Source organism: Somniosus microcephalus, chromosome 2, assembly GCF_052327205.1.
Source record: "Somniosus microcephalus isolate GS21.2 chromosome 2, FLI_Smic_1.0, whole genome shotgun sequence".
NCBI classification, from domain to species: Eukaryota; Metazoa; Chordata; class Chondrichthyes; order Squaliformes; family Somniosidae; genus Somniosus; species Somniosus microcephalus.
In genome coordinates this window covers 327951240-327975793 of record NC_140988.1, presented here as the reverse complement: position 1 = coordinate 327975793, position 24554 = coordinate 327951240, and the positions used below count along the sequence as shown (strand labels likewise).

At 43.8% G+C, this 24554-nt stretch overlaps 2 protein-coding genes across 2 annotated transcripts in view; one reads left to right on the top strand and one right to left on the bottom strand.

Annotated features, from left to right (window-relative positions):
* The first annotated feature begins 5075 nt into the window (after window positions 1–5075).
* The window catches only part of LOC147123571 (netrin receptor DCC-like), a 52315-nt gene continuing 32836 nt past the window's right edge, over window positions 5076–24554 (top strand). The window contains exons 1-2 of the mRNA XM_085974785.1: window positions 5076–5276; window positions 23754–23864. Of these exons, the coding sequence (XP_085830911.1) occupies window positions 5171–5276; window positions 23754–23864 (217 nt within the window). The 5' untranslated portion in view covers window positions 5076–5170. The remainder of the gene's footprint in view (window positions 5277–23753; window positions 23865–24554) is intronic.
* On the bottom strand, window positions 7278–8264 carry LOC147123572 (uncharacterized). The gene has a single exon (XM_086004575.1). The coding sequence runs from the start codon at window positions 8262–8264 to the stop codon at window positions 7278–7280; it is 987 nt and encodes a 328-aa protein (XP_085860701.1).

Sequence of the window (24554 nt, the reverse complement as noted above, 5' to 3'; positions counted from 1 at the left end):
ACATTGAGATTAACAACTTGTCTTTATCCATTCCCATATCTAGAATGGAAATGCTAATGGTGCAGTACAGAAATTCTGCTGAAAGCCGGGAGTGATCATTTAAAATGACTATCATTATTTGATCTTGCAAATAGACTGTATTTAATGGCAAAAGGACAAAGAAAGGCTGGTTCATCAGTGATAGCTACCTGAAATCTGTGTAATTGTCTGTGATATATTGAATCTATGCTTCAATGATTATAATTACAGCTGTTAGCTGTTGCAATTAGTTACTGCTTTAGCTTGGGCTTGCCATTGGTGCTGAAATTCTGTTTTTGTTGCATTTTAGAGTCATGGACAAAGGAATGTTTTGATTTTTATGTGGGCATCAGAAAGCACAATGATTTTTGGACTCTGTAAATTATGGCTCATGAGCAGTTATTTGATCTTTGCACCGGCGTAAACTGGACAAAGAGAAAAGAGTTACGGCCAGAATGAGATTGGTTTTAACTGCAATCTCCAGACTGATTCACCTCATCTGTTTGTTGGTAATCCAGTCTCTGTGAGGTGAAGGTAAAATTGGTCCTAGGAAATGGAAAGATGAAAGGGATGGAAGCACTAACCATTTAACCTAAACATTGAATTCTCTTCTGATTCTAAAATCCGCTCATCACTTTGTAATATGCTGTACATGCGACATAAAAGACATAATGGCCTTTATATTCCTCCCTCCTGTGCCCAGCTGGACAGGCGCAGTGCACCTAAATTTATTATGATGGACCATTACCATGACCCAGTCACAACACTCCCTAGCAGGGTCTTCAATCAGGGGCAAGAGTCCAGGTGTAGCTGCAGGCCTGAGCAACCTGTAGTGGGACTGGTCACCAGCCTCAGGGCTCGAAAACAGCAGCGAGAAAACTTCCGGGTCTGGAGATCAGGGAACGATGGAAGACAGCGGAATCCCTTGGCTTGCTGCCTGGCCCCCTCCAACGCTGCGATCTGAGGCAGTTTCAGACAAAAGATCTAATGCTTTGGCACCTCTGAAAATAGGCATCCTATTATCACACACAGTGGATAGTGAGGTGGGAGGACTAGAAAAGTGCTCTGTGGGCTTATTTCTATGGCTGGGCTGGGAATTCAGGCTAGTTTCTCAGAGTGGTTGGAAGTGGATAGTGGGTAGTGGTGTCCCACAGGATTCAGTTGTTAGACTTCTTCAGTTCACAGTGTACGTTAATGATTTGGATAGAAAGCTAGAGAGGACAGTGTCTAAATTCACAGAGGGTACTAAAATAGGAGGCATGGTAATTAATGCTGAGGACCAAAGGAAGCTGCAAGGGGATATTGATAAGATGTTGGAATGGGAAAAAAGTGGCAGGTGAAATTCAATGTCAGTAAAAGTGAGGTGGTACATTTTGGTAAATATATAAAAGTAGTAATTCCATTTGAATGGGAGAAAGCTGGGTGATGTAGAAGAGCAGAGCTTTACAAGACTTTAAAAGCAGGATAAGGTCATACAAATGCTAATGGAATATTGGGTTTTATGGCAAAAATATAAAAGTCGTGATGTAATACTGAATCTATATGAAATCTTAAACCACATTTTGGGCTCCACACTATAGGAGGGATGTTGAGGCAATAGAGAGAGTACAGCATGGATTCATTAAGAATCTGCCTGGTATGAGGAATTACAAATATGAAGCAAGTCTCAAAAATGGGGCTGTTTTCATTAGAACAGAGGAGATTACAGGATGATTTGACAGAAGTGTTTAAAGGTATGAAGGGATGGAACACAGTAGATAGAAAAAAACTGCTTCTAGTGATTGAGTGATCTAGACCAAGGGGACAGCAATATAAGATTAAACGTAAGAGATTTAGGACAGGGAGCAGGAGAAACATTTTTACCCAGAGGATTGTGAGGCTGTGCAATGCGCTACCGAAGTTAGTGATTGTAACAGAGACCAGGGTAAGATTTAAAAATAGACTAAGTACGTGATTGAAGGAAAGAGGAATAAAGGGATTTGGGAACAGGGCAGGCATATGGGATAAGACTACAGTCATGTGGAGGATGAGCACCAACACAGACCGATTGGACTGAATGGTCTCTTTCTATGTTGTAATTTCAATGTAATTCTATGTAACCTGGCCGTCCTTTGTAAAATGGAGCCATGACTGTCTCAATCCAGTTCTTAATAGCTATGAGCTCATAAGACAGAACTGACTCTAATTTGGCACTGATTAACAACAACTTGCATTTATATAGCACATTTGATGAACAAAAATATTCCAAGATGCTAAATCCTGTTCAAAGAGGATGGCTGTTACAGCAAACAGAAATGCAGTAGGGGGGATTTTTCTGAAGTTGGATTTAAGTTATTTTGGTGGGGAACCAGTAGCTTTTCTCTGCATCTAAACCATGGTATACATTAGATGAGTGCACTTCCTGCTAATGGGAACATTCCACAGTACTAATGCCCCTCACCTTTAGAAACTCCGAAATACATAAAAGGCAATGAAAAATCGACTATCGTCCACATGTTCTTCCATTATTCTCTCAGAACTAGTTAATGCATCATAGCCTTCACTTTTATTTGGGGGATACAGTAGATTGGACATTGATTAGCGTAGCTGCCCTTTTGCACATTCATAAGGATTGGTGGTTTGCACCTTCCAGTGGTAAGGTAATACATTGCTTATGTGTTAGTAAGCTGCTGGATTTTGTATCATCTTATATATCATAAACTTTCATAGGTAAGTATTATGACCTAAGAATTGGTATCAGAACATGTTTATTACAGCTGGTCTCCTGCAATAAAAATCATTCAATGAGGCTTATAACATTGCTGGGAGAGGGGAAGTGAAAATTCTTGATAAATTACCTAACTTGGAGACTCATTAGTGTGATTTGCTTGGAATGATTCAACAGTAAAACCCCAATTACCGATGACAAAAAATTACATTATGACAAGTAGCAGATCCTATATATGAGGTCTAAGCTCCTGCAGTGATATTTTAAATTTTACTGTCAAATTTTTGATGCTTCACCTCGCTCCACATTTTCCAATGGACTAGATTACATGATGGGTCACAGGTCAGCCCTTTGTATGTTTGACGCATGACATCTTTCAAAGGAACTTGCACAACTTGGGAGCAAAATTTTTTTTGTGCATCACATTTAATCCTTAAAACACAATGGATGAGATTACTCACTGGTGGCAAAATCTTTCCTAGCTTTGACATAATCCACATGTTAGACATTGACTTTGTTGCATCTATGATGTAATGGCAGTCCGGAATTTCCTTAGAGCTGTTCCCACTCCGCTGCTGTAACTTTGCTGGAAGTGCGGTGGTAGCCTCGTTTACCCTGAATGGTCCACTGCTGTCCTCTAGGGTAAAAGCCCTGAAGTGCCAAGCAGTACCATCCTCCTTAAACCCTCCTCATGCAGCTGCACATCCATTTTTCCAGTCATGAAACGGTGCATCAGGTGCTGTACCTACCTGTCTCCTGCCCACAGAATCTGTTTAAGCCTCCACACTGGGTTTCTTTTACTTCATTTATTCTGGAACTTAATCCAAGGCCATTTCAAGGTAATGGAAGTAAAATTCGGGAGAGCTGTAAGATGGGCCACCGACTCGCTATCACCCATTTTACACCATCACCAACAACAACTTGTATTTATAGGGTGCCTTTAACATAGTAAAAAGGCCCAAGGCGCTGCACAGGGGTATTTTAAGACAACAAATTTGACACCAATCCACATAAGGATAAATTAGGGTAGGTGTCCAAAGGCTTGGTCAAAGAGGTGGGTTTTAAGGAGCGTCTTAAAGGAGGAAAGAGAGGTAGCGAGGCGGAGAGGTTTAGGGAGGGAATTCCAGAGCTTAGGACCTAGGCAACAGAAGGCATGACACCAAAGGTTGAGCGATTATAATCAGGGATGCTCAAGAGGGCACAATTAGAGGAGCGCAGATATCTCAGGGGGGTTGTGGGGCTGAAGGAGATTACAGAGATAGGAAGGGGTGAGGCCATGGAGGGATTTGAAAACAAGGATGAGAATTTTGAAATCGAGGCGCTGCTAAACCGGGAGCCAATGTAGGTCAGCGAGCACAGGGGTGATGGGTGAATGGGACTTGGTGTGGGTTAGGAGACGGGCAGCCAAGTTTTGGATGACCTCAAGTTTACATAGGGTGGAATGTGGAATCGCAGAAAGTCAAGATCTAGCCCTCCCAGTGGGGAGCTACGCTCGAAGGAAGTCCCGGTCAGATATAGGACTTTAACATGGTAGTGCGGAATCTTCAACCTGTGCTCCTTTTTTGAGTGTTGTTCCTCATGGATAGTGCTCATCTTTGAATTTAGCCTGTAATTTCTGTGGGGCTTCTGTGATGTATGACTACTCAGATTCAGGTTTTTCCTCCAAGAGAATGCTTCTGCACCAAAAGAAAATAAACCTGTATAATCCAGGGACCCCCCTCAGGGTCTTCAGTCTCCTGCTCACCTTTGATGAACTCCATAAAAATAACTATTACATCTGTTCCTTCAGACACAACATACCTAAGAAGATTTTGAAAAGATCTGTGAGTTTGTTTATTCAACAAGCAACCAAGTTTGTGTAAAGTGTAAACCTGATTATTGTACCATTATTATCTTGCTGACATTTCTGCTTCCACGTATTATTTTATTTGTAAATTAACTTGGATGTGGTCTTCTGCGTTTAAATGTAAAAATTGTGGGCAAAAGTCGTGAATCAGTCGGTGTGTGATTGATTCCCCTCCTTGACGAGGGGTTAAAAATTTAAAGCTCTCCCACCAGCGTTTAGCAACACTAGCCACCTGTACGTTGGTGACATTACTAGAGTCAGATGTTGCCATGGCAGTAATGAGGGAAAATATGATATTTGAAGTCACTCTGTCATTATCGCCTACTCTAGAGGAAAACCTTGGAAGTGGTGGGAATTGGTGGGGAGCCAGTGGATTTTCCATTCCCAACAGCCTAATTAATGTCACTGAAGTGGTGTAATTAAAGCCGAAAATTTGCCTCACTATGTTTTGGAAAACCTGAATGAGGGTTAATTGAGCTGCATTAAAAGGGGTTGTTACTCTATTACAATGAGGTTTGATTGAACATTGATGACTAAAGGTCAGTAATCTTTCTGCTTTCCAGAGTATAAAGGTCAACTGGCTGCCACCACCATCCAATATGCAGAATGGCTTTATTACTGGATACAAAATCAGGCACAAAAAGATTGGCCGTAGGGGTGACATGGAGACCCTGGAACCCAACAATCTTTGGTACCTCTTTACAGGTGAGATTCAGTCTGTTCAAAGCATCGACCACTTTTACTGACACCGTGTGTATCCTGCTCTGTACAAAGTCTTGCTCGCCCATAACCACTGTCCTTACTGACCTATATTGTCTCCCTGTCCCCCAGTGCCTGAAGTTTAAAATCTGATTTTAAATCACTCCAGTCCAGCTCTATATCACCCTGAACTTTCTGTACCTCTGAATCTGACCACTGGCTCCCCCGCCTTTCCCCTCACCCCAATAGTGGTAGCAGAGCCTTCTGTTGCCTGGGTCTGATGCTCTGTAATTCTCTCTAAATCCTTTACCTCTCCAATTCATTCTCCTGCTTTAAAAAAACTCATCAGCTAATCTTTTGGTTCACCCCTCCTAATCTCTCCTTTCTTGGCTCAATATCCATTTTCCACACATCAGTCTGTGAAGCGCCTTGCAATGCTTTTTAGCATTCAAGGCACTAGATACTGTAAATACAAGTTGTTGATAGGTATGCTACGTTCTTGGATCTGGTATAATGCCCAGGGAACAAACAGAGAACAGTGTACAGTTTATTCCAGCTATTAGTTTTATCATACAATCTCACATCATCCTCTTTATCTTTGGAAGGTAGCAGAATAATACTATATACTAGACTCTGAATTAGGCTTCAACCATGAAACAAATGTACTAAACAATAATAGGACAAACAAAGCAGAAACAGAAGATATATTTTTACAATAGTTATTAATCTTAGCTAGCTCCTCACGTACTAGAAAATAATAATTAGTCCATGACTGCTGTTTTAAACTGTTATAAGAAATATTCTTACATCGCAGTTCCTTTTTCTTAACATCTATGGAATTTATCTGGCCTGACGATCTCTCTTTAAAGGCTCCAGACAGACACAGACAGGCTGATGAATACCTTCACAAATGTGACCAAGTACATTTAAGTAACTGCTTATTTAATTTTCAGAAAAGCTGCCAATCAAACACATATTTGAACAAATGCCACAAGACGTTTGAAGTCAAAGGCTTAGCATTTTCCTCAGCATTGCTCCCAAACAAGCTGACTGGGGGGTGTTTTAAGAGGAAAAGAACAGGTGGGTTGGGCTTGGGGTTGGGTGCATAATTAAAATCGGAGAAAAATGAAGCGCGATCGCAATCAGGCCCCGACACACCGACTCCCGGGTTTAACTGAGGTGCGTTTGGCTGTGTGAGAGTAACCTTACTCGCTGGAGTCGGTGTGATCATTAGCACAGGTGGGTGGGCGATGAAGACATCATTTAAGATCGTAATTACATGGAAACGAGGGGCTATTCAAATTAATGTAATTTTTCTTTGGATTTAACGCCTCTGCCGTGGGTTTCTCGAGGTTCGGGAAACTCGCCAGTTAAAGTTCAGATTGCTCAATCTCAATCAAGGCTCAGCTCTTACAGCTGCTTTGTCAGTTCCCTCTTGCAACATTTAGTAGAGAGTGCTTGTCAGCATAGAGGTTTTGGAGAAGATTGGAGCCTATCAAACAGACACCAGGATGGGAGGCGCCATAGATGTTTTTTGCCACTCCATCCACAGCAGTGACGACGTGCTGTGGTTGGATCAACAGGTGCACAGGAGAGAGGTGCAGAACAGCAGAGAGGAGACCAACAGAGAGGCTGAGGTCGAAGGAGGCAATACCCACAGAGCGGGGTCTACAGACAGAGGCTCAGCTTCCTTGACCTCTTGGAAGAGCAGTGCTTCCGCAGGCTGAGATTGTCACGCCAGGCGGTCACAGACACCTTGCAACCTCCAAGAAGAAGACTTGTGACCTGCTGGATCTGGCTGTGAAAGTGATCACCGCTCTCAATTTTTTCGCCTCTGGTTCCTTCCAGGGCGCTGCCGGAGACATCTTGAGAGCCTCGCAGTCTGCTGGACAAAAATGCATAAGGCAGGTAATGGATGGATTGTTTACCAGGGCTGGGAATTATGCAAACTTTCCCTGTGACAACAGTAGCCAGAATGAGCAGGCAATCACCTCTCTGGCTGGCTTCTCACAGGTACAGAGTGCAATCGATTGCACCCTGCTCAAATCCCTGCACTGACTGCTGAGATGCTTTTGGCCTATGACCTCTGGGTTTAGGAACCCCTGAAGGCCCCACCAAAGACTGCTCCACCTGTACCTGTGCAGTGGAAGACTCAACCATTGGGAGTCGAAGCAACGTGTGGGGTACTGACTGAGGGGGCAACGGGTGAGAAGTGGGAACGCTTTGAGTTGAGTTCCCACTGCCATGTCCCCTTTCGCCATCATCCCTTTCCTGGGCCAGTGCCACATCACTCTTACCACTCTGCTGCAGACCAGATTGGTGAAGATTAGTAACACGCTGTAAGGTCACGGATAAGGTATCTGTCATCCTGTTTAAAGTGGCAGACATGTTGGTATCCAAAGTCTGCACGGCTGTGGTCATGGCCTGCATCGACTCATTTGAGAGCCTTGCTTGAAGCTTCATGGAGGCGGCCACTCTCTCCATGGCAGACATTCTCGCAATTCCCTGCACCACCAATCCACCAGTGAATGAGTTGGACTCCTCCATCTTCTCCGCTATTGTGGAGAGTGTGTGTGGCACCTCTGTCAGTACCTGGCTAATTTGCTGATACACGTCTAGCATTCTCGTTCTCAACGATAGCCCCCATGGTTCAGCATTTGTCCAGCTGAGCAGAGCTTGGAGAGGATTGCGTCCACGGTGCGGACTTTCCACTGCTATCTCTGCCATCGGTGTCTCCTCGTTGTCACTTGTGAGGTGTGAATCACCAGGTGAAAACCCAACTAACTGTCTAAGTGGACCCACCAAAGTGTGAGTATTTGCGCTGGTACATGGCTGTAGGTCCTGTGACGGTGCACCCTCAGAAGGAATGAGGTCCTCTGAGGAATCGTCTTCATGGATGGCCTGCAACACTTGCTGTACGTGTGAAGGCCCTGGAGGACAAAAGAGAGGGATATGATTTAGTCGTGGCAAAATCACAATCTTGACAATCACCATAATCCGTCTTTTCATAGTTCAGTCATTGATGAAATGAAGTCAGCATATTTGTGTCAAAGATATTTGTAATTCGGTCACTAGCTAGCTGCAAGCTCCCTGTCTCTCCATCTACGTCTGATAGGGATGCAGATGTGCCGCTTCTCTCCAGGACGTCCTCCCCTGCTGGACTGCTTGTGGTGTCTCACCTCAAGTCCTGCTCCTCTCCTTTGTGTTTTACGCTCTCTTCTCCTACAAGCAGTGGAAAAACAGACCTGTGAGTTGAGGTATCCACCCAATGGATGCAGTGTATTTGGTAAGGGTGACTATGAGATGCATGCATCACATTGCATAAGGTTTGGGGTGAGTGTCAACAGTGGATGGATAAATGGGGAGGCGATGAAGGACATAGACAGTGAAGGCTGGGTGCTGCTGAAAGTTAAATGGGTGTGAGGAGTGATGTGATGGAGAACTCTTAGCAAGACAGAGTGAAAAAGGGGGGATATAGTTAAAGCACAGGATGCAGTTGAATCAGCAAAAGTACTCGCTTTTCCAGACCTGTTTAGGTCATTAAACCGCTTCCTACATTGAATCCATGACCTGGGCAAAACGCTCCTGCTGCTCCCCTCCTCAGCTAGCTCCAACCACGCCGCCTTGGTGAGAGCACCCTGTCAGTAAGTGTCAGCTGTGGCTCAGTGGGTAGCACTCTCTAGGTGGGAGGGGCTAGGAGTGAGCCAGGTGTTACTGGTTGCCTGATTGCAGCTGGGAGTTGGAGGGAGTTGGTGGTGGGTTTTGGGGTTTTGTTTTCAGGTTTTAGGGCCTTTTTTGGCCCACAAAAACAGCCAGATGGCTGCTGAGGGGTCTGGAGTGCCAGGCCCCTCAGAGGACAATGTTCCCGAGAGGAATTTAATTGGGGAAGAAACTGTGGTGGGAAAGGAAAAAAAAAAAAGGCGCAAAAATTTGGGCCAGGACCTCCGGAGGTTTGGTAAAGAAAACACGGTGGTGGTGCAGTGTGAAGATAAGAAGATTCAAGCTTGGGATATTATCCAGGCAGTTCATGAGGACTGTGGCGAGGGAAGCTGCTTTGCCTGCCGACCTAAGCCAAATGTGGGATTCAAGGTGACGGTCAGTGGCCGTGAGGAGGTGGAAAGACTGTTACTCAGTCTGAAAGTTGGTGAGAAATTCTTGGAGGTGACTCTGCTATATTCAGAGGAGGTGGTGGTTTCATTTTTAAACTTGCCAGTTTACATTGAGGACGAAGCGCTAAGCAAGAAGTTGGAGTCGTGGGACATAAAAATCTGTTCTGCAATAAAGAGGAGGTATTATCCGGGAACACGGGTAGCAGACGGAACTCGGTATGTAAAGGTGCGGTTCCCTGAGGGGGTGAGGTCGTTGCCGTACAGTATGAAGTTCGAGACACTGGAAGGAGTGCAGTACTTCCGTGTGCTGCATGATAACCAAGTAAAGGTGTGCTATTATTGTCTTGGACATGACCATCTCGTAAGAAACTGTCCAGACCTGTATTGTTACAATTGCGGTGAGTTGGGACACATTGCTCGGAGCTGCAAGGCGGAGAGCTGTGGGCTATGTGTGGCAGAAGGGAGCGATATGAGTGATGAGATGGGAGAAGGAGCAGGAGATGAGTGTGGAACAGCCGGAGGAGCGGTGCAGTCGGAAGACACAACTGGTAAAATGAAGGAAAAAGGAGTACAGGAAGAGGCAGAGGATGGCGGAGCGGAGAACGGGATGGAGATGGCGGAAAACATGCCGAGCGCTGTGGAGGGGAACAAAGACAGCAGCGGGCAGCGAGGGTCGAGTGCAGACTCGAGCCTTAGTGCAGTTCGGCTCCCCCTGGGGAGTCTAGTGTCTGCAGGGGGGAGAGGAGGTGGGAGCGGGGTGTGTGGTGGATGTGGGTGCTCCGGGGAGAGGTGGGGAGTCGGATATCTTGGTGAGCGGGAGGGGGCAGGACGGGGAGAGGGTGCCAGAGGCAGGAGCCTTAAAGGGACAGCAGGATGGGATCGGCGAGATAGAGACGTCAGAAGGGAACAATTTAGGTGCGCCATTGTCCCATGGAGTGAGGGAACAAGGTGCAAGGGTCAGAGGTGGAGATGTGGTCGAAGGGAGCGGCACAGTGGGAGAAACTGCGATAGCAGGAAGACTCTCTATGGGAGATGAAGTATCTGACGGGGAGCAGGATTATGTATCTGACGGGGAGCAGGCACAGGGGGTTGCAGAAGAGCTTGAGTGTGAGGAATTAGAGGGGGACAGACATGGAAGTCGGGGGTGGAGTGGCATCATGTGGAAAGGGAAAGGTTAGTGAGGGGCAGAAGGAGGGAGAAAGGGCAGCTCCTGGGCCCAAACTTAATGCAAGGAAGAGGCTGAAACAGCAGGAAGGGGTCAAACAGGAGGTGAAAAAGAGCCGGAGGCTGCAGGAAAGAGCAACAGCTGCCCGAAAAGTTGAGAAGGAGCATGAGAGGAGGGAAGAGCCAGAGATTAAATGATGGGGAGATTATCGGGCAGACTTCGCTTCTTTGGAGCCATGATTACATTGGTCTCGATTAATGTGAACGGACTGAGGGGTGAGAAGAATTTGCAGCAGTTGCTGCAGGGTTTTAAATGTTCGGACTTGTTGTGTCTGCAAGAAACCTTTTGGAATGAGGATATTCTAGAAAGAGTTCAGAAGGTTTGGAAGGGAGAGGTGTTTGCAAGTTTTGCAAACAATAACCGTAGAGGGGTGGCTGTTTTGGTGAGTCCGTCCATAAAAGAGAACGTTGCCTTGGTGGACAAGGACACTGAGGGGAGATTTTTACGGCTAAGGGTAAAAATGGAGGGATTTAATTGCGATCTCTTTAATATCTATGCACCAAACGACCATTGCAAGCGTCGCGAGTTTTTTCGGGGGTTATTCACTGAAGCGGCAGAGGTGGAAAATCCTTGTATAATAATTCAACTTTATTGTCATTGTACAATGCACAAGTACATGAACAACAAAATGTGATCTTGCAAGCTCCCATGAGTCCAGTACAAATAACATTAACATTAAACGTAAATAGCACCGTCCTGGGAGAAGCAAAGCCGCTGCGTCTGTGCGCGCCGCCATTCCATTTCCACCATTCCTCCTGTCCGACAATCTTCAGCCCAACGCCCGGGCCTGCTCACCAGCCGCCCCTCCTCGGGGCTCCTTCCATGATTTTCTGCATCTGGTCTTCCCTGATGGTCACCCCTCCAGGTACTAACCAGGCCTGACCCTACTTAGCTTCCAAGCCTTGACCAGTGACCCTGTCCCTAGTCCCAGGAACAGTGGGGGATTTTAATGTAATTTTATCTCGGATGGACATTTCAGCCCAGATGACCTTTAAGGATGATAACTCCAGAGGGATGATTGTATAAATGATGGCAAATTTAAATTTGAGAGACTTATGGAGGGACTGGAACCCCATAAAAAGGGAGTTCTCCAGATCAGGTTGGGTGGGTGATATTTTAAAACAGAGCCGAATAGATTTTGTGTTAATGCTGGAAGGGTTAAGTTCAGAGGTGATGGAGATTTATTATAAAAAGTATTTTTTAGTGATCACTCGGCTTTGGTTCTTAGAATTAGGAACAGCAGAGTTAAGATCGGTTCAGGGGTGTGGATTTTAAATAATCAATACCTGAAAGAAATTGCTTATAAAGATGGGATTATAAATATAATAAAGAATGCTCGGAAGGAACCTTTGTCCCACCAAACTCTTCTTTCTTTCAAGAACAATTTCAAATATGAGGTAACAGTTTTTTCGGTACATTATGGGAAAAAGAGGGCGGCAGCTAACCGGCATCGAGAAGAGAATATAAGCAAAAGGTTTATGGAGGTCTGTAAAGCAGTTGATGGAGGGGATAAGAGAGCTGAGACTAAGTTCCGGGTGCGAAAGGAAGAGTGGGAATTATTGCAAGCTGAAAAATGCAAGGGGGCCATTCTCCCTGCAAAGGCTAGAGATGCATTGGAGGGCGAAAGATGCACTAGATATTTTCTAGAGCAGGAGAAGCTGTGACAGAGATTATCGTTAATTGAAGAGTTGAAGGTTGGGGAGAACATCATTCATGAAAGTGGGGAGATTTTAGAGGCGGCCAGCAGCTTTTATCAAGAGTTATATTCAAAAGAAGACATTTCCAATTTGGCGATGGAGACGGTTACTGCTTTTATTGAAGAGGGTTTAAAGGAGGATGAGAGAAGCATGTGTGACAAAGAAGTAGGATTAGCGGAAATAAAAGTAGCAATAAGTGGAATGAAGGGGGGGAAAAGCCCAGGGTCCGATGGACTAAGTGCAGAATTTTATAAAGAACTTTTTGAGATTTTAAGTCCATTGCTCTTAGAAGTTTTTAAGGAAATTGAAATTGAGGGAAGCCTGGCCCCATCTATGAGGAGAGGTATCATAAGCTTAGCTTATATAAAAATAAAGGGGATAGACGGGATCTGAAGAATTGGAGGCCCATCACATTATTAAATGTGGATTATAAGATCTTGACGAGGGTTATGGCAAATCGTTTGAAGGAGGTGTTACCGGAGATAGTTTGGCCCTCTCAGTCCTATGGAGTCATAGGCCGGGACATCGCAGACTCCGTGGTCTCAATCCGAGATGCGATAGAGCTCATGGAAGAGAGTGGGAGGGAGTCTTATGTATTAAAGATAGATCAAGAGAAAGCCTTTGATAGGGTCTCTCATGAGTTTTTATTGAAGGTTTTGGAAACATTTGGTTTCAAGGAAAATTTCATTCAGTGGATAAGGATTTTTTATTCAAACATATTTAGCTGCGTTAAATGTAATGGTTTTTTATCCAAGTATTTTCCGATACAGAGATCAATGAGACAGGGTTGTCCCCTGTCCCCATTGTTGTACACATTGGTAGCAGAACCATTAGGTTACATGATGCGATAGAAACAAGGTGTAGTTGGGATTGTGGTCCCCAGTTCTGGGCTGATGTCGGTGATACACCAATATGCAGATGACATAACCTTAACATTGAGAAATGGGGAGTCAGTGAGGAAAGCTATGGAGGTAGTGGAGGAATATTGCAGCGCTTCAGGAGCCAGAGTGAATTATAGTAAGTCCCAATGCCTGGTTGCAGGGATGGGTAGGGGGGAATGGTTGGGGGAATGTCCCTTTAAGGTGGTGGAGGTTTTGGAAGTTCTGGGGGTGCATATGGGGTGCAAGAAAGACAGGGATGAAGTGGATCGATTAAATTGGGAACCGAAGGTTATGAAAATTAAAAAGATTTTGGGAAGATGGGAAAGAAGGTGGTTGAAAGTGCAAGGAAGAGCGACAGTGGTGTCTGCTCTCCTGCTATCTAAGCTATGGTACTTATTGATGGTGGAGGATATTCCTGAGTGGGCAGAAAAGTGCATCCGAGAGGCTTGTGTGAGGTTTTTATGGGAAGGGAAACCAGCCTTGGTGGCATACAATACCATCATTGGACGGAGAAATCAGGGAGGACTCAATTTTCCAGATATTGATTTGAAGAAGAAATCCTTTAGAATCAAATGTGTGAAGAGATTTCTTCAGAAGTCAAATACAAGTTTTTGGAAGAGTTGTTTTGAGCATTTTTAAAAACGAAGTGGGATAGGAGGGCAGGGGATATTGTATATGGAATACAATAATATGTTTTTGAAATCGCTTAAACTTCTCCCTAGGTTTTATAAGGGGTTGTAGAGACTTGGGCCCAATTTTTAAAGAGTGTGCAGTTTATGCCCAAGGGGGCTGAGGAATTTTTAGAACAGCCCTTATTTTTGAACAGGTGGGTCAACATCGAAGGAGAGGTTTTATTTAATCAAGCTTTTATAAAAGCTGGGATTATATCTGTGAAAGATGTATTATACGAGGTAATTCCAGGTTGGTTGCCAGAAGCGATAGTGAGGGACATGGTGTGGGAGGAGGATCAGGAGATAGAAGGAAAAGCAATAGGGATCAGGTATGAGAAGATTGTGAGGGCAATGCCACAGGATTGGGTGGGAGAAATAAATGCGGAAATCTCCAAAGGAAGTAAAATGCGTCCTGCTTTTCCAAGCTTTGTACTGGAGAAAGGAGGAGAGATGGTCCAATTTGACAACTGTAATACTCGAGATTTCTATGAGGTATTCAGAGAATGGAGAGTCAAGACACCTGCTGGTCAGGAGTTCTGGCAGAGTATATACCCACAGCTGGACTTCAACAGGATTTGGAAGGGAGTGTGGGCGAATTTTAAATGCCCAGAATGGATTGAACTGGATTTCAAATTGGCTCATAACCGGATTTTTACCATGACGGTCTTGTACAAGATTGGACGAGTGGAGGCGGCAACTTGCCCAATGTGTGGGACACAGGATGAGACTCTGTCCCATTTACTGGTATTATGTCCGCAGTTAAATGACTTTAAGTACTATGTTCGACAGTTGTGTGAAGCTTTTTTGCTGGGTGGGAACCGAAGAGCGAGAATGGGAATCCTGTGGGACTCAATTTTGAGATGGGGATTGCAGGAGAGTCTGCCAGAGTCTAGCGGAGCGGCAATTAATTTAATGTTCAGTTTGGCTAGATTCGTGATTGTGCAAAGAAGGAATGCTCTGTTTTTTAAGGGGAGGAGAATCAATCTAAAAGAGTATTTTAAATATAAGCTAAAAGATCATTATAAGGCTCTGTGGATGTTTTATTCAGAAAGGAATTTAAGGACAGTATTTTACAACCAATTTTTAAAGTACAATCGATTAATATATGTTACAGGTGACAAATTAAACTTCAGGTTTTGATGTTAAAATGTGGTGGTGGAATGGCTGTGCAGAGCGGTGGAATTGACTTGTATCATACAATGTAATGATCACGATGTTGTAAATGTTCTTAATGTTCAATAAAGTATAATATAAAAAAAAATTTGGTAGCACACTTGCCTCTGAGTCAAAGTTGTGGGTTCAAGTCCCACTCCAGGTACTTGAGCACATAAAGCTAGGCTGACACTCCAGTGCAGTACTGAGGGAGTGCTGCACTGTCGGAGGTGCCGTCTTTCGGATGAAATGTTAACCGAGGCCCTGTCGGCTCTCTGAGGTGTGGACGGAAAAGATCCCATGGCACTACTTTGAAGAAGAGTAGGGAAGTTATCCCCGGTATCCTGGCAAATATTTATCCCTCAACCAACATAACAAAAACAGATTATCTGGTCATTATCACATTGCTGTTTGTGGGAGCTTGCTGTGCGCAAATTGGCTGCCGCATTTCCTACATTACAACAGTGACTACACTTCAAGAAAATGTACTTCATTGGCTGTAAAGCGCTTTGGGATGTCCGGTGGTCATGAAAGGCGCTATATAAATGCAAGTCTTTTTTTTTTCCCCCATTGCTGGGGCAAAATATGTCCTCCTCCTCCTGACTGCACCCAGCAAGAATTCCAATGAGGTGTCATTGAATCTGGGAGCTGCCCTTGCTCTCTGTCCACCATCCATCCTGAATACCTCCAATTTCCATTTGTGAACTGCCACTTTAAATGCAGCTGAGATTGTGCCATACGGGTGCACAGCTTGGAGATGCGAAAGTTCAAATTAATTGGGACAATTGAGTTGAGATTGCAGATTCCGACCCACTCAGTTGACTTCCGGGTTTCCCCCACGTAATTCCATCCCCCCGCTCAGAAGTCACCTTCACATTAATATCAGGGCCATTAATTCTGCCCTGGAAGTGCTAAAGATAAAAATTTAATTGATGGTGGTCAAAAACATCTGACCCTTAAGTTAACTGAAAGCATATTTAGTGATTAGAGCTGCAACTGCCCACTGTCTGACAGTGAGGGGTGTCAAATATCTTTGTACTTTTACAGCATACAATGCCGGGACTCACTTCGCCAGCCATTGCCTAGACAGTGAGCAGCTGTGATTGGCTTATGACAGCTCCTTACAGCTGTGTAAAAACCTTTCCTGTTATGCACCAACAGTGGTGTAATATTCTGAACAGTAACTGTTCAACAGGGTATAGAGTGACAAGTGGTATTTAACTATATTACTAGCCATGAGTTTTAATGATTAATGATCATGTTACTGAGCTGGGAATTATTATCACTAATTCGTCTAAAGACAGCGATACAGCAAAGTGGAACATGGCCTTTGTCTGTGATGCTGCACATTCTGAAAATCGTTGTCATACATGTCACATCCATATTAAAGGGCGACATCAACTGAATGTAAAATATGAGTGGAAAAAGTGTCTTATTCGTAAAATTTACTGCTCAAAATGTGACACAAATAGACTCATTATATGCGTATAACGTATGCATGTCTTACAGGTTTGGGATCTTTGTGTTATATGCATAGGGATGCATTACATTTGTATATAGGGATGTACACTCTTTGCACAAGTACATTACTTATACAGGCTAGGGTACATAGAATTGCACTGCATTTGGACTCCTGTACAGGAGATATTCACAATACGATGATCAGTGCTTCTCTGAACTTTCTTCTCTATTTCCTTCGAAGTGCTAATTATGCCAGCCTACACACTCCTGTTCCTCCTCGTCCCTTAATCCTCTAAGTGTTGAAATCAAATTGTCTCCTACAGGATCTCAAAACTGGAAATCCTTGTTCCCTCAGTCCTTTCTTCTTCCTACAATCTACAGGCTTTTAAAACCCAAGCACGATGTTACCTAACTATTGGCCCGTAATTTCCGATAGGAGGCTTCCTGCGTGCGGATGCCTCCCATCGGAAAAAAATCTACGCTCTTACCTGAGGGCTCTTGAGGTCCAGGCACTTCCGCTCCTGGGCCTCTCCAACTCGAAATGCGCAGGGCCCACGTATCCCAGGGGCGCAGGCAGTTCGCAAGCATCCCTGGGATCACGTAGGCCAGGCCAGCCAATTGGAGAAGGGAATCTCCCTTCATACTTTTGACAGATAGACATGTCAAAAGTATGAATGGAGATCACCCCAAAAACACAGTAAAACATTAAATAATTTTTTTTAAAACCATCATGTTTTTAAAATGAGTTAAAATTACATTAAATTAAATATTTTAAACAAAAATTTAAGTTTTTGAAAAAATAATTACGGGGCTAAAAAGAAACTTACCTTTTTTATAAGTATGTTTAAATTATAAATGAGTAAAAAAAAATAATTATTTTTTACTTTTTTCAAATCTTATGCTGGTAGAAGGAGGTCTTTCGACTGCTTTTACCAGGCATAAGATTTTTAAGTGTTTTCAGTGGGCGGAGGTTCTGCAGAAAGTGGAACTATCCGCCCGCAGAGGCCCTTCTCCCGGGCAGGCGTCCGATCTGTTAAGAGCATTCTTGGCAGATCGGAAATGCCGGTTTTCAGCGCATGCGCCAGTCTGTCTGAGTACTTGTAATTGACAGCGCCGGAACTTGAGTTGCGCTCTGCGGTAGTGCCCTGCTCCCCGACGTTAGTGCCCTAAGAGGAGTGTGCAATGCTTGATTTAGCGCTCCACTTCCCTCTTGGGACGCTAAAACTGAATTTCGCGGTGGCTAAATTTAGCGCCCAGGCAATGTTAGCGCCCCAAAATGGTCGATACCGAATTTTTCTCCCAAGTGTTTTATCTCATTTTGGCTTGATGGCTGACTCCTTAAGTCCAGTTACCACCCATAAGAGGTCTAAATTTGCATGGGCTGTGACCCTGAAACAATTCCAGTGATGGCCAGTGCTAACTCTATCAGAATATGTGGGTTCAAGGGGAGGGCGGCTAACTTGCATTGGGTCAGTGGGCATCTGTGCCACGACAGGTGCATTTTGGGCACCTGCCTGCTCCAAACAGCCAGGAACGTCAGCCTTTGTGAGCAGTCGGGGGGGAGGTGTGTCTGGCCTCCCCGCCCCCCTGTAACAAAGAATGAAGCTGCCATTGTGAGGATGCTGCAGTTACAAGAGAAACAAATGCTTACTTCTTCAGGAGTCCAGGCTGCTTCCCCAACCTAGCCCCATCATCCCCGCCCTTGCCTTACCTGTCTGAAAATACCAGCCTCCATACTTAGTTAGTTTCTAGTGAGGCTGTGGAAGTTAAAACCCCCAGCATACGGAGTTCCTGCTCCGTCTGATGCAGGAGACTATATTCTGAGCATATAGATGTTTTGCCCCTTGGAAACTCGAGGTAAAGACTGTATCCAGGTCCCTGTCTATATGGAGTAAAAAGTAAAGTACTAAAAAGGGAAAAAACAGGAACTAAGTGTTACAAAACATATTTGAAAGTTCTTTATCTGAATGTACGTAGCATTCGTAACAAAATGAATGAGTTAACGGCACAAATAATGACATATGGGTATGATCTTGTGGCCATTACAGAAACATGGCTGCAGGGTGACCATGACTGGGAATTAAACATACCAGGTTATTTAACAATCAGGAAGGACAGGCAGGAAGGGAGAGGAGGTGGGGTGGCTATGTTAATAAAGGAAGGAATCACTATAATACAGAGAAATGATATTGGGTCAAAGGAGCAGGATAGTGAAACAGTTTGGGTGGAGGTAAGGAATAATAAGGGGAAAAAAACACTAGTGGGTGTAGTCTATAGGCCTCCGAACAGTTGCAACTCTGTTGGACGGAGTATTAATCAGGAAATAGTTGAGGCTTGTAATAAGGGAACAGCTATAATTATGGGGGATTTTAATTATCATATTAACTGGACAAATCAAATTGGGCAGAGCAGCCTTGAGGAAGAGTTCATTGAGTGTATTAGGGATGGGTTTCTTGAGCAATATGTAACTGAACCGACCAGGGGGCAAGCAACCTTAGATTTGGTCCTGTGTAATGAGACAGGATTAATTAAAAATGTCCGAGTAAAGGATCCCCTTGGAATGAGTGACCATAACATGGTTGAGTTCCATATTCAATTAGAGGGTGAGAAGGTTGGATCTCAAACAAGCGTGCTGAGCTTGAATAAAGGAGACTATGAAGGTATGAGAGCGGAATTAATTAGAGTGGACTGGGAAAATAGATTAAAGGGTAAGACGGTACATGACCAGTGGTGTACATTTAAGGAGTTATTTTACAACTTCCAAAAAAAATATATTCCACTGAGGAAAAAAGGGTGTAAAAGAAAAGATAGCCATCCGTGGCTAAGTAAAGTAATTAAGGATAGTATCCGACTAAAAACAAGGGCATATAAGGTAGCCAAATCTAGTGGGAGGATGAAAGATTGGGAAGTCTTTAAAAGACAGCAAAAAATAACAAAAAGATTGATTAAGAAAGGGAAGATAGATTATGAAAGTAAATTAGCAAAAAATATAAAAACAGACAGTAAAAGTTTCTATAGTTATATAAAAAGAAAAAGGGTGGCTAAAGTAAATGTTGGTCCCTTAGAGGATGAGACCGGGAAATTAATGGTGGGAAACATGGAGATGGCAAAAACACTGAACAATTATTTTGTATCAGTCTTTACAGTAGAGGACACTAAGAATATCCCAACACTGGACAAACAGGGGGCTCTAGGGGGGGGAGGAACTAAATACAATTAAAATCACTAAGGAAGTGGTACTTGGTAAAATAATGGGACTCAAGGCGGATAAATCCCCTGGACCTGATGGCTTGCATCCCAGGGTCTTGAGGGAAGTAGCGGTAGGGATTGTGGATGCATTGGTAATAATTTTCCAAAACTCATTGGACTCAGCAAAGGTCCCGGCAGATTGGAAAACTGCTAATGTAACACCCTTATTTAAAAAGGGTAGTAGGCAGAAGGCTGGAAACTATAGACCTGTTAGCCTAACATCTGTGGTTGGTAAAATGTTAGAGTCCATTATTAAGGAGACAGTAACGGGACATTTGGATAAACATAATTTAATAGGGCAAACTCAGCATGGTTTCATGAAGGGGAAGTCATGTTTAACAAATTTGCTTGAGTTTTTTGAGGAAGTAACATACAGGGTGGATAAAGGGGAACCAGTGGACGTAGTGTATTTAGACTTCCAAAAGGCATTTGACAAGGTGCCACACAAAAGATTATTGCTCAAGATAAAAAATCACGGGATTGGGGGTAATATTCTGGCGTGGGTGGAGGATTGGCTCTCTAACAGAAAGCAGAGAGTTGGGATAAATGGTTCGTTCTCAGATTGGCAACCAGTAACTAGTGGTGTTCCGCAGGGGTCAGTGCTGGGTCCCCAACTCTTTACAATCTATATTAACGATTTGGAGGAGGGGACCGAGTGTAACATATCAAAGTTTGCAGATGATACAAAGATGGGACGGAAAGTAGTGAGTGAGGAGGACATAAAAAACCTGCAAAGGGACATAGACAGGCTAAGTAAGTGGGCAGAGATTTGGCAGATGGAATACAATACTGGAAAGTGTGAGGTTATGCACTTTGGCAGGAAAAATCATAGAGCAAGTTATTATCTTAATGGCAAGAAACTGGAAAGTACTGTAGTACAAAGGGATCTGGGGGTCCTGGTGCACGAAACTCAAAAAGTTAGTATGCAGGTGCAGCAAGTGATCAAGAAGGCCAATGGAATGTTGGCTTTTATTGCTAGGGGGTTGGAATATAAAAACAGGGAGGTATTGCTGCAGTTGTACAAGGTATTGGTGAGGCCGCACCTGGAATACTGCATACAGTTTTGGTGTCCATACTTAAGAAAAGACATACTTGCTCTCGAGTCAGTACAAAGAAGGTTCACTCGGTTAATCCTGGGGATGAAGGGGTGGTCATATGAGGAGAGGTTGAGTAGATTGGGACTCTACTCATTGGAGTTCAGAAGAATGAGAGGCGATCTTATTGAAACATATAAGATTGTGAAGGGGCTTGATCGGGTGGATGCGGTGAGGATGTTCCCAATGATGGGTGAAACTAGAACTAGGGGGCATAATCTTAAAATAAGGGGCTGCTCATTCAAAACTGAGATGAGGAGAAACTTCTTCACTCAGAGGGTGGTAGGTTTGTGGAATTTACTGCCCCAGAAAGCTGTGGAAGCTACATCATTAAATAAATTTAAAACAGAAATAGATAGTTTCCTAGAAGTAAAGGGAATTAAGGGTTACGGGGAGCGGGCAGGAAATTGGACATGAGTCTGGGTTCGGAATGGTCATGGCCCTGTGGGTAGTGGAGTGGGCCCAGGGGCCGTGTAGCCTTGTTCTGCTCCTACTGTGTTCTAATTCTGTTAGATTTCAGGAGATGGTTTTATTCCTGTTCCTGGCTGGGGTGGAGATCGCCTTTACAGAAGGTAAGTACTGTAGAAAATATAGGGACAGAGTGATCTCCTGGAAGAATTTCGATCGCCTAGATGGGTCGGAGAGGAATTTCCCAGATTTTTTTCTCCCAAATTGGCCATTGGGTCTTTATCTGGTTTTTCGCCTCTCCCGGGAGATCACATGGGTTCGGGTGGATGCAGAGTGATAGAAGATTTGATGTTAGGATCAGATCAGCCATGATCTTATTGAATGGTGGAGCAGGCTCGAGGGGCCGATTGGCCTACTCCTGCTCCTATTTCTTATGTTCTTATGTTCTTATTATTTCCTGGGGCTTCCGTTGCATTCTGACTGGAGTTATGGCGGGAGTGTATTGCATGACCTGTGCATTTTCAGAGCCAAGTACTTTCGAATCTAGCTGTCAACAGGGCTACAGGATTGAGAGAAGAACCAAGCCATGTAATTCAAACAAAAACAATGCTGACTTCAAACAAAAACAATATGTAATGATGGGTTCAATTATGTGTATGACTGGCAGCTTCTTTCTAAATTGAGTTGTCAGTTACTTAAATCCAAAGAACCCGGGAACCTGTTTCTGGGATATTTAAGTAAATTGAATTGTTTAAATCAAGGCGAACCAGTTTGAAACCTTCAAAGAGTTAGATCTGGCCAGTGTAGCTCTCCAAATGATGAGAAGAAGAAGAACTATGTAAATAAAATGTAAATTTCTTTTGCAAATATATTGTGTTATATATCACTATTATTTACTCATTTGTTTATCTGTGGTTAAATAAATTTGCTCGATAGTAAAATTCTGAAATAAGGTCTAATATTGTGATGTTCTGCTGCTTTTTGTAGACCAGAGAAAGATCCTTTGAAAGCAGAGGATGATTCCAGTAACTGAAGTAATTAGCTGAAAGATTTTTCTGTTTAATTGGTCAGGAATGTACTTGAAGCTGCTCCCGCTCTGCCACTGTGATGGAAAACCCCATTTACGATTGTAAACAGGTTTTCACCCGCACTTCCAGCGATGTTACGGCAGCAGTTTGGGAGCAGCTCCAAGGAAATTCCTGACCATTATCCTGAGCACATTACTGAAAGTTTCTCTAGATATTAGGACAAGTAAAGATACTCTCAAGGTCACAGGGAGTTGGTACTTACCAGAAGAGTAATCTAAAATACAGAAGCCAATAAATCTTTTGTAAGGAGGACAGAAAGGACCCAAAAATATAAGGGCTACCTCTGACAATAAAGCACTCCTTTCATGATGCACTGAATTGTCAGCCTAGTTTGTGCACTCAAGTCCTTGAGTGGGACTTGAACTTGCAAACTTCTGGCACAACTGGGCCAAACTAACACTATAAGGCAAAAATCACAAGGCTCTATTACTAGTGCTGAGCCTTGCTAAGTGTGACTGCAGAATCGGGGCTATAATGTTGCAGCTCTATCTGCTAACCGTGCTCATGGCAAGCAATGCTCTGTGCCAGCAGTGGATCCTTGCAGTTGCTACCCTTACATGTGTACTATGAACATCCTAGTAAAAATATCAGGGCTCATATGTTCTTATGTTCTAAATAAAAATCAGGAGAGATGTAAAACGGGCATGCTGACTCGTTATCGCCCATTTTACACGATCGCACAAAGTCAAGATCTACCCCTATGTTTGCACTGATGACCTTTTGACAGATGAAATATCAGCATTTGACAGCTGTTTGAAGCTGTCAAACACTGACAATCTGTACTCCAAGTTAATTCCTCCCTCTCAGGATGATTTAGAGATCTCCCCGGAACAGAAAGCTGAATGCTGGAACTTCTGACAGATCGCGGCCATTCTGTTTTCTGTGCCGGTGAGATGAGGGACTCCCGAGACCTGAGGGAAGGAAGGCTATAAAGGTAAGTACATGTAAGTAAAACTTCTTTAAACATTTTACACACACCAAACACACTTACCTTTGCACTATGCACCCATCACTCACCTGAACACCGGACATCTTGACCCCTCCAAGCCCTTCATCCTGACGGCCTGCCTCGCTAACTTGCCGCGGTTTGGAGCCGTCAGGAATCCCACATTTCAACAATGAAAATAGGGATTAGGCTAGAAACTGCCTGTTAACTACCTGTTAACAGGCAGTTAATTGGCACTAATCCCCTTCCCGCCTCAGAGAGGCGGGTCCCAGTGCGGGTCGGGTACCCGCCTCCTTTGAAACTGCCATGGAGGCGGGTTGGGGGTGGGATGTGTTCATGCCCCCCGATTTCGGGATTTTAACCCCCCACACACCTCCAATCCCGCTTCCACGACCCAATGAAAATCCTGCCCCTGATGTTTCTTGTCTGGCATATGAATCATGCAAAAAAGTAAACCTCTAATGAGTGTTTGGACTAACCATTGTGGTGATTTGATTGACAGGTCTGGACAAAGGAGGGCAGTACAGTTTTCAAGTTGCTGCCATGACTGTGAATGGAACAGGCCCAGCATCTGACTGGTTCACAGTCGAAACACCAGAGAACGATCTAGATGGTAAGAATCCTTTTTAGAAAAAATTGTTACACCATTTACAGCATAGAACCATGGTAATTGAAATGACAGTCAACAAATCATCAGTAATTTGGTAGTCAGTGGTGAAAGATCATGATTTTGGGTGAAGATCAATCTAAAGTGGAATTGAACTGTGAATACCTCATGCAAAGGATGCAGCCTGAGTGGTGAATGTGTTAACTTGTGGAGCTTTGAGACGGAAGCCATAGATGATTAATAAATTTATCCGAAGCCAGTTTTATTCTATATAATGTATACTGTCATTGCATTGTAGCTGAAAGTATCTGCCCCAGTTTCAGTTTGTAGAGGTTTCCATTGAGCACATTATTTTGACAGCTCCTTTGAATGTTATGCAACAACAAGAATGTTTTATCATGAGCTTATGCTATTAGGGCCACACATTAAGAGGAAGGAATTTTGCTGGGTAATATTAGATCTATATCTATATGTTATTTCTTTGTGTATTACCAAAATCTTGGAACTCCCTCCCTAACAGCACTGTGGGAGTACCTTCACCACACGGACTGCAGCAGTTCAAGAAGGAGGCTCACCACCACCTTCTCAAGGGCAATTAGAGATGGGCAATAAATGCTGGCCTTGCCAGCGACACCCATGAACGAATAAAAAATATACCTGTCAGTGCATTTATATATCTGTGCTTCCTGTATCATT

Bases quoted from the DNA above. Each gene is read 5' to 3' on its own strand.
- LOC147123572 (XM_086004575.1), bottom strand. From the start codon at position 8,264: ATGGTGATTGTCAAGATTGTGATTTTGCCACGACTAAATCATATCCCT.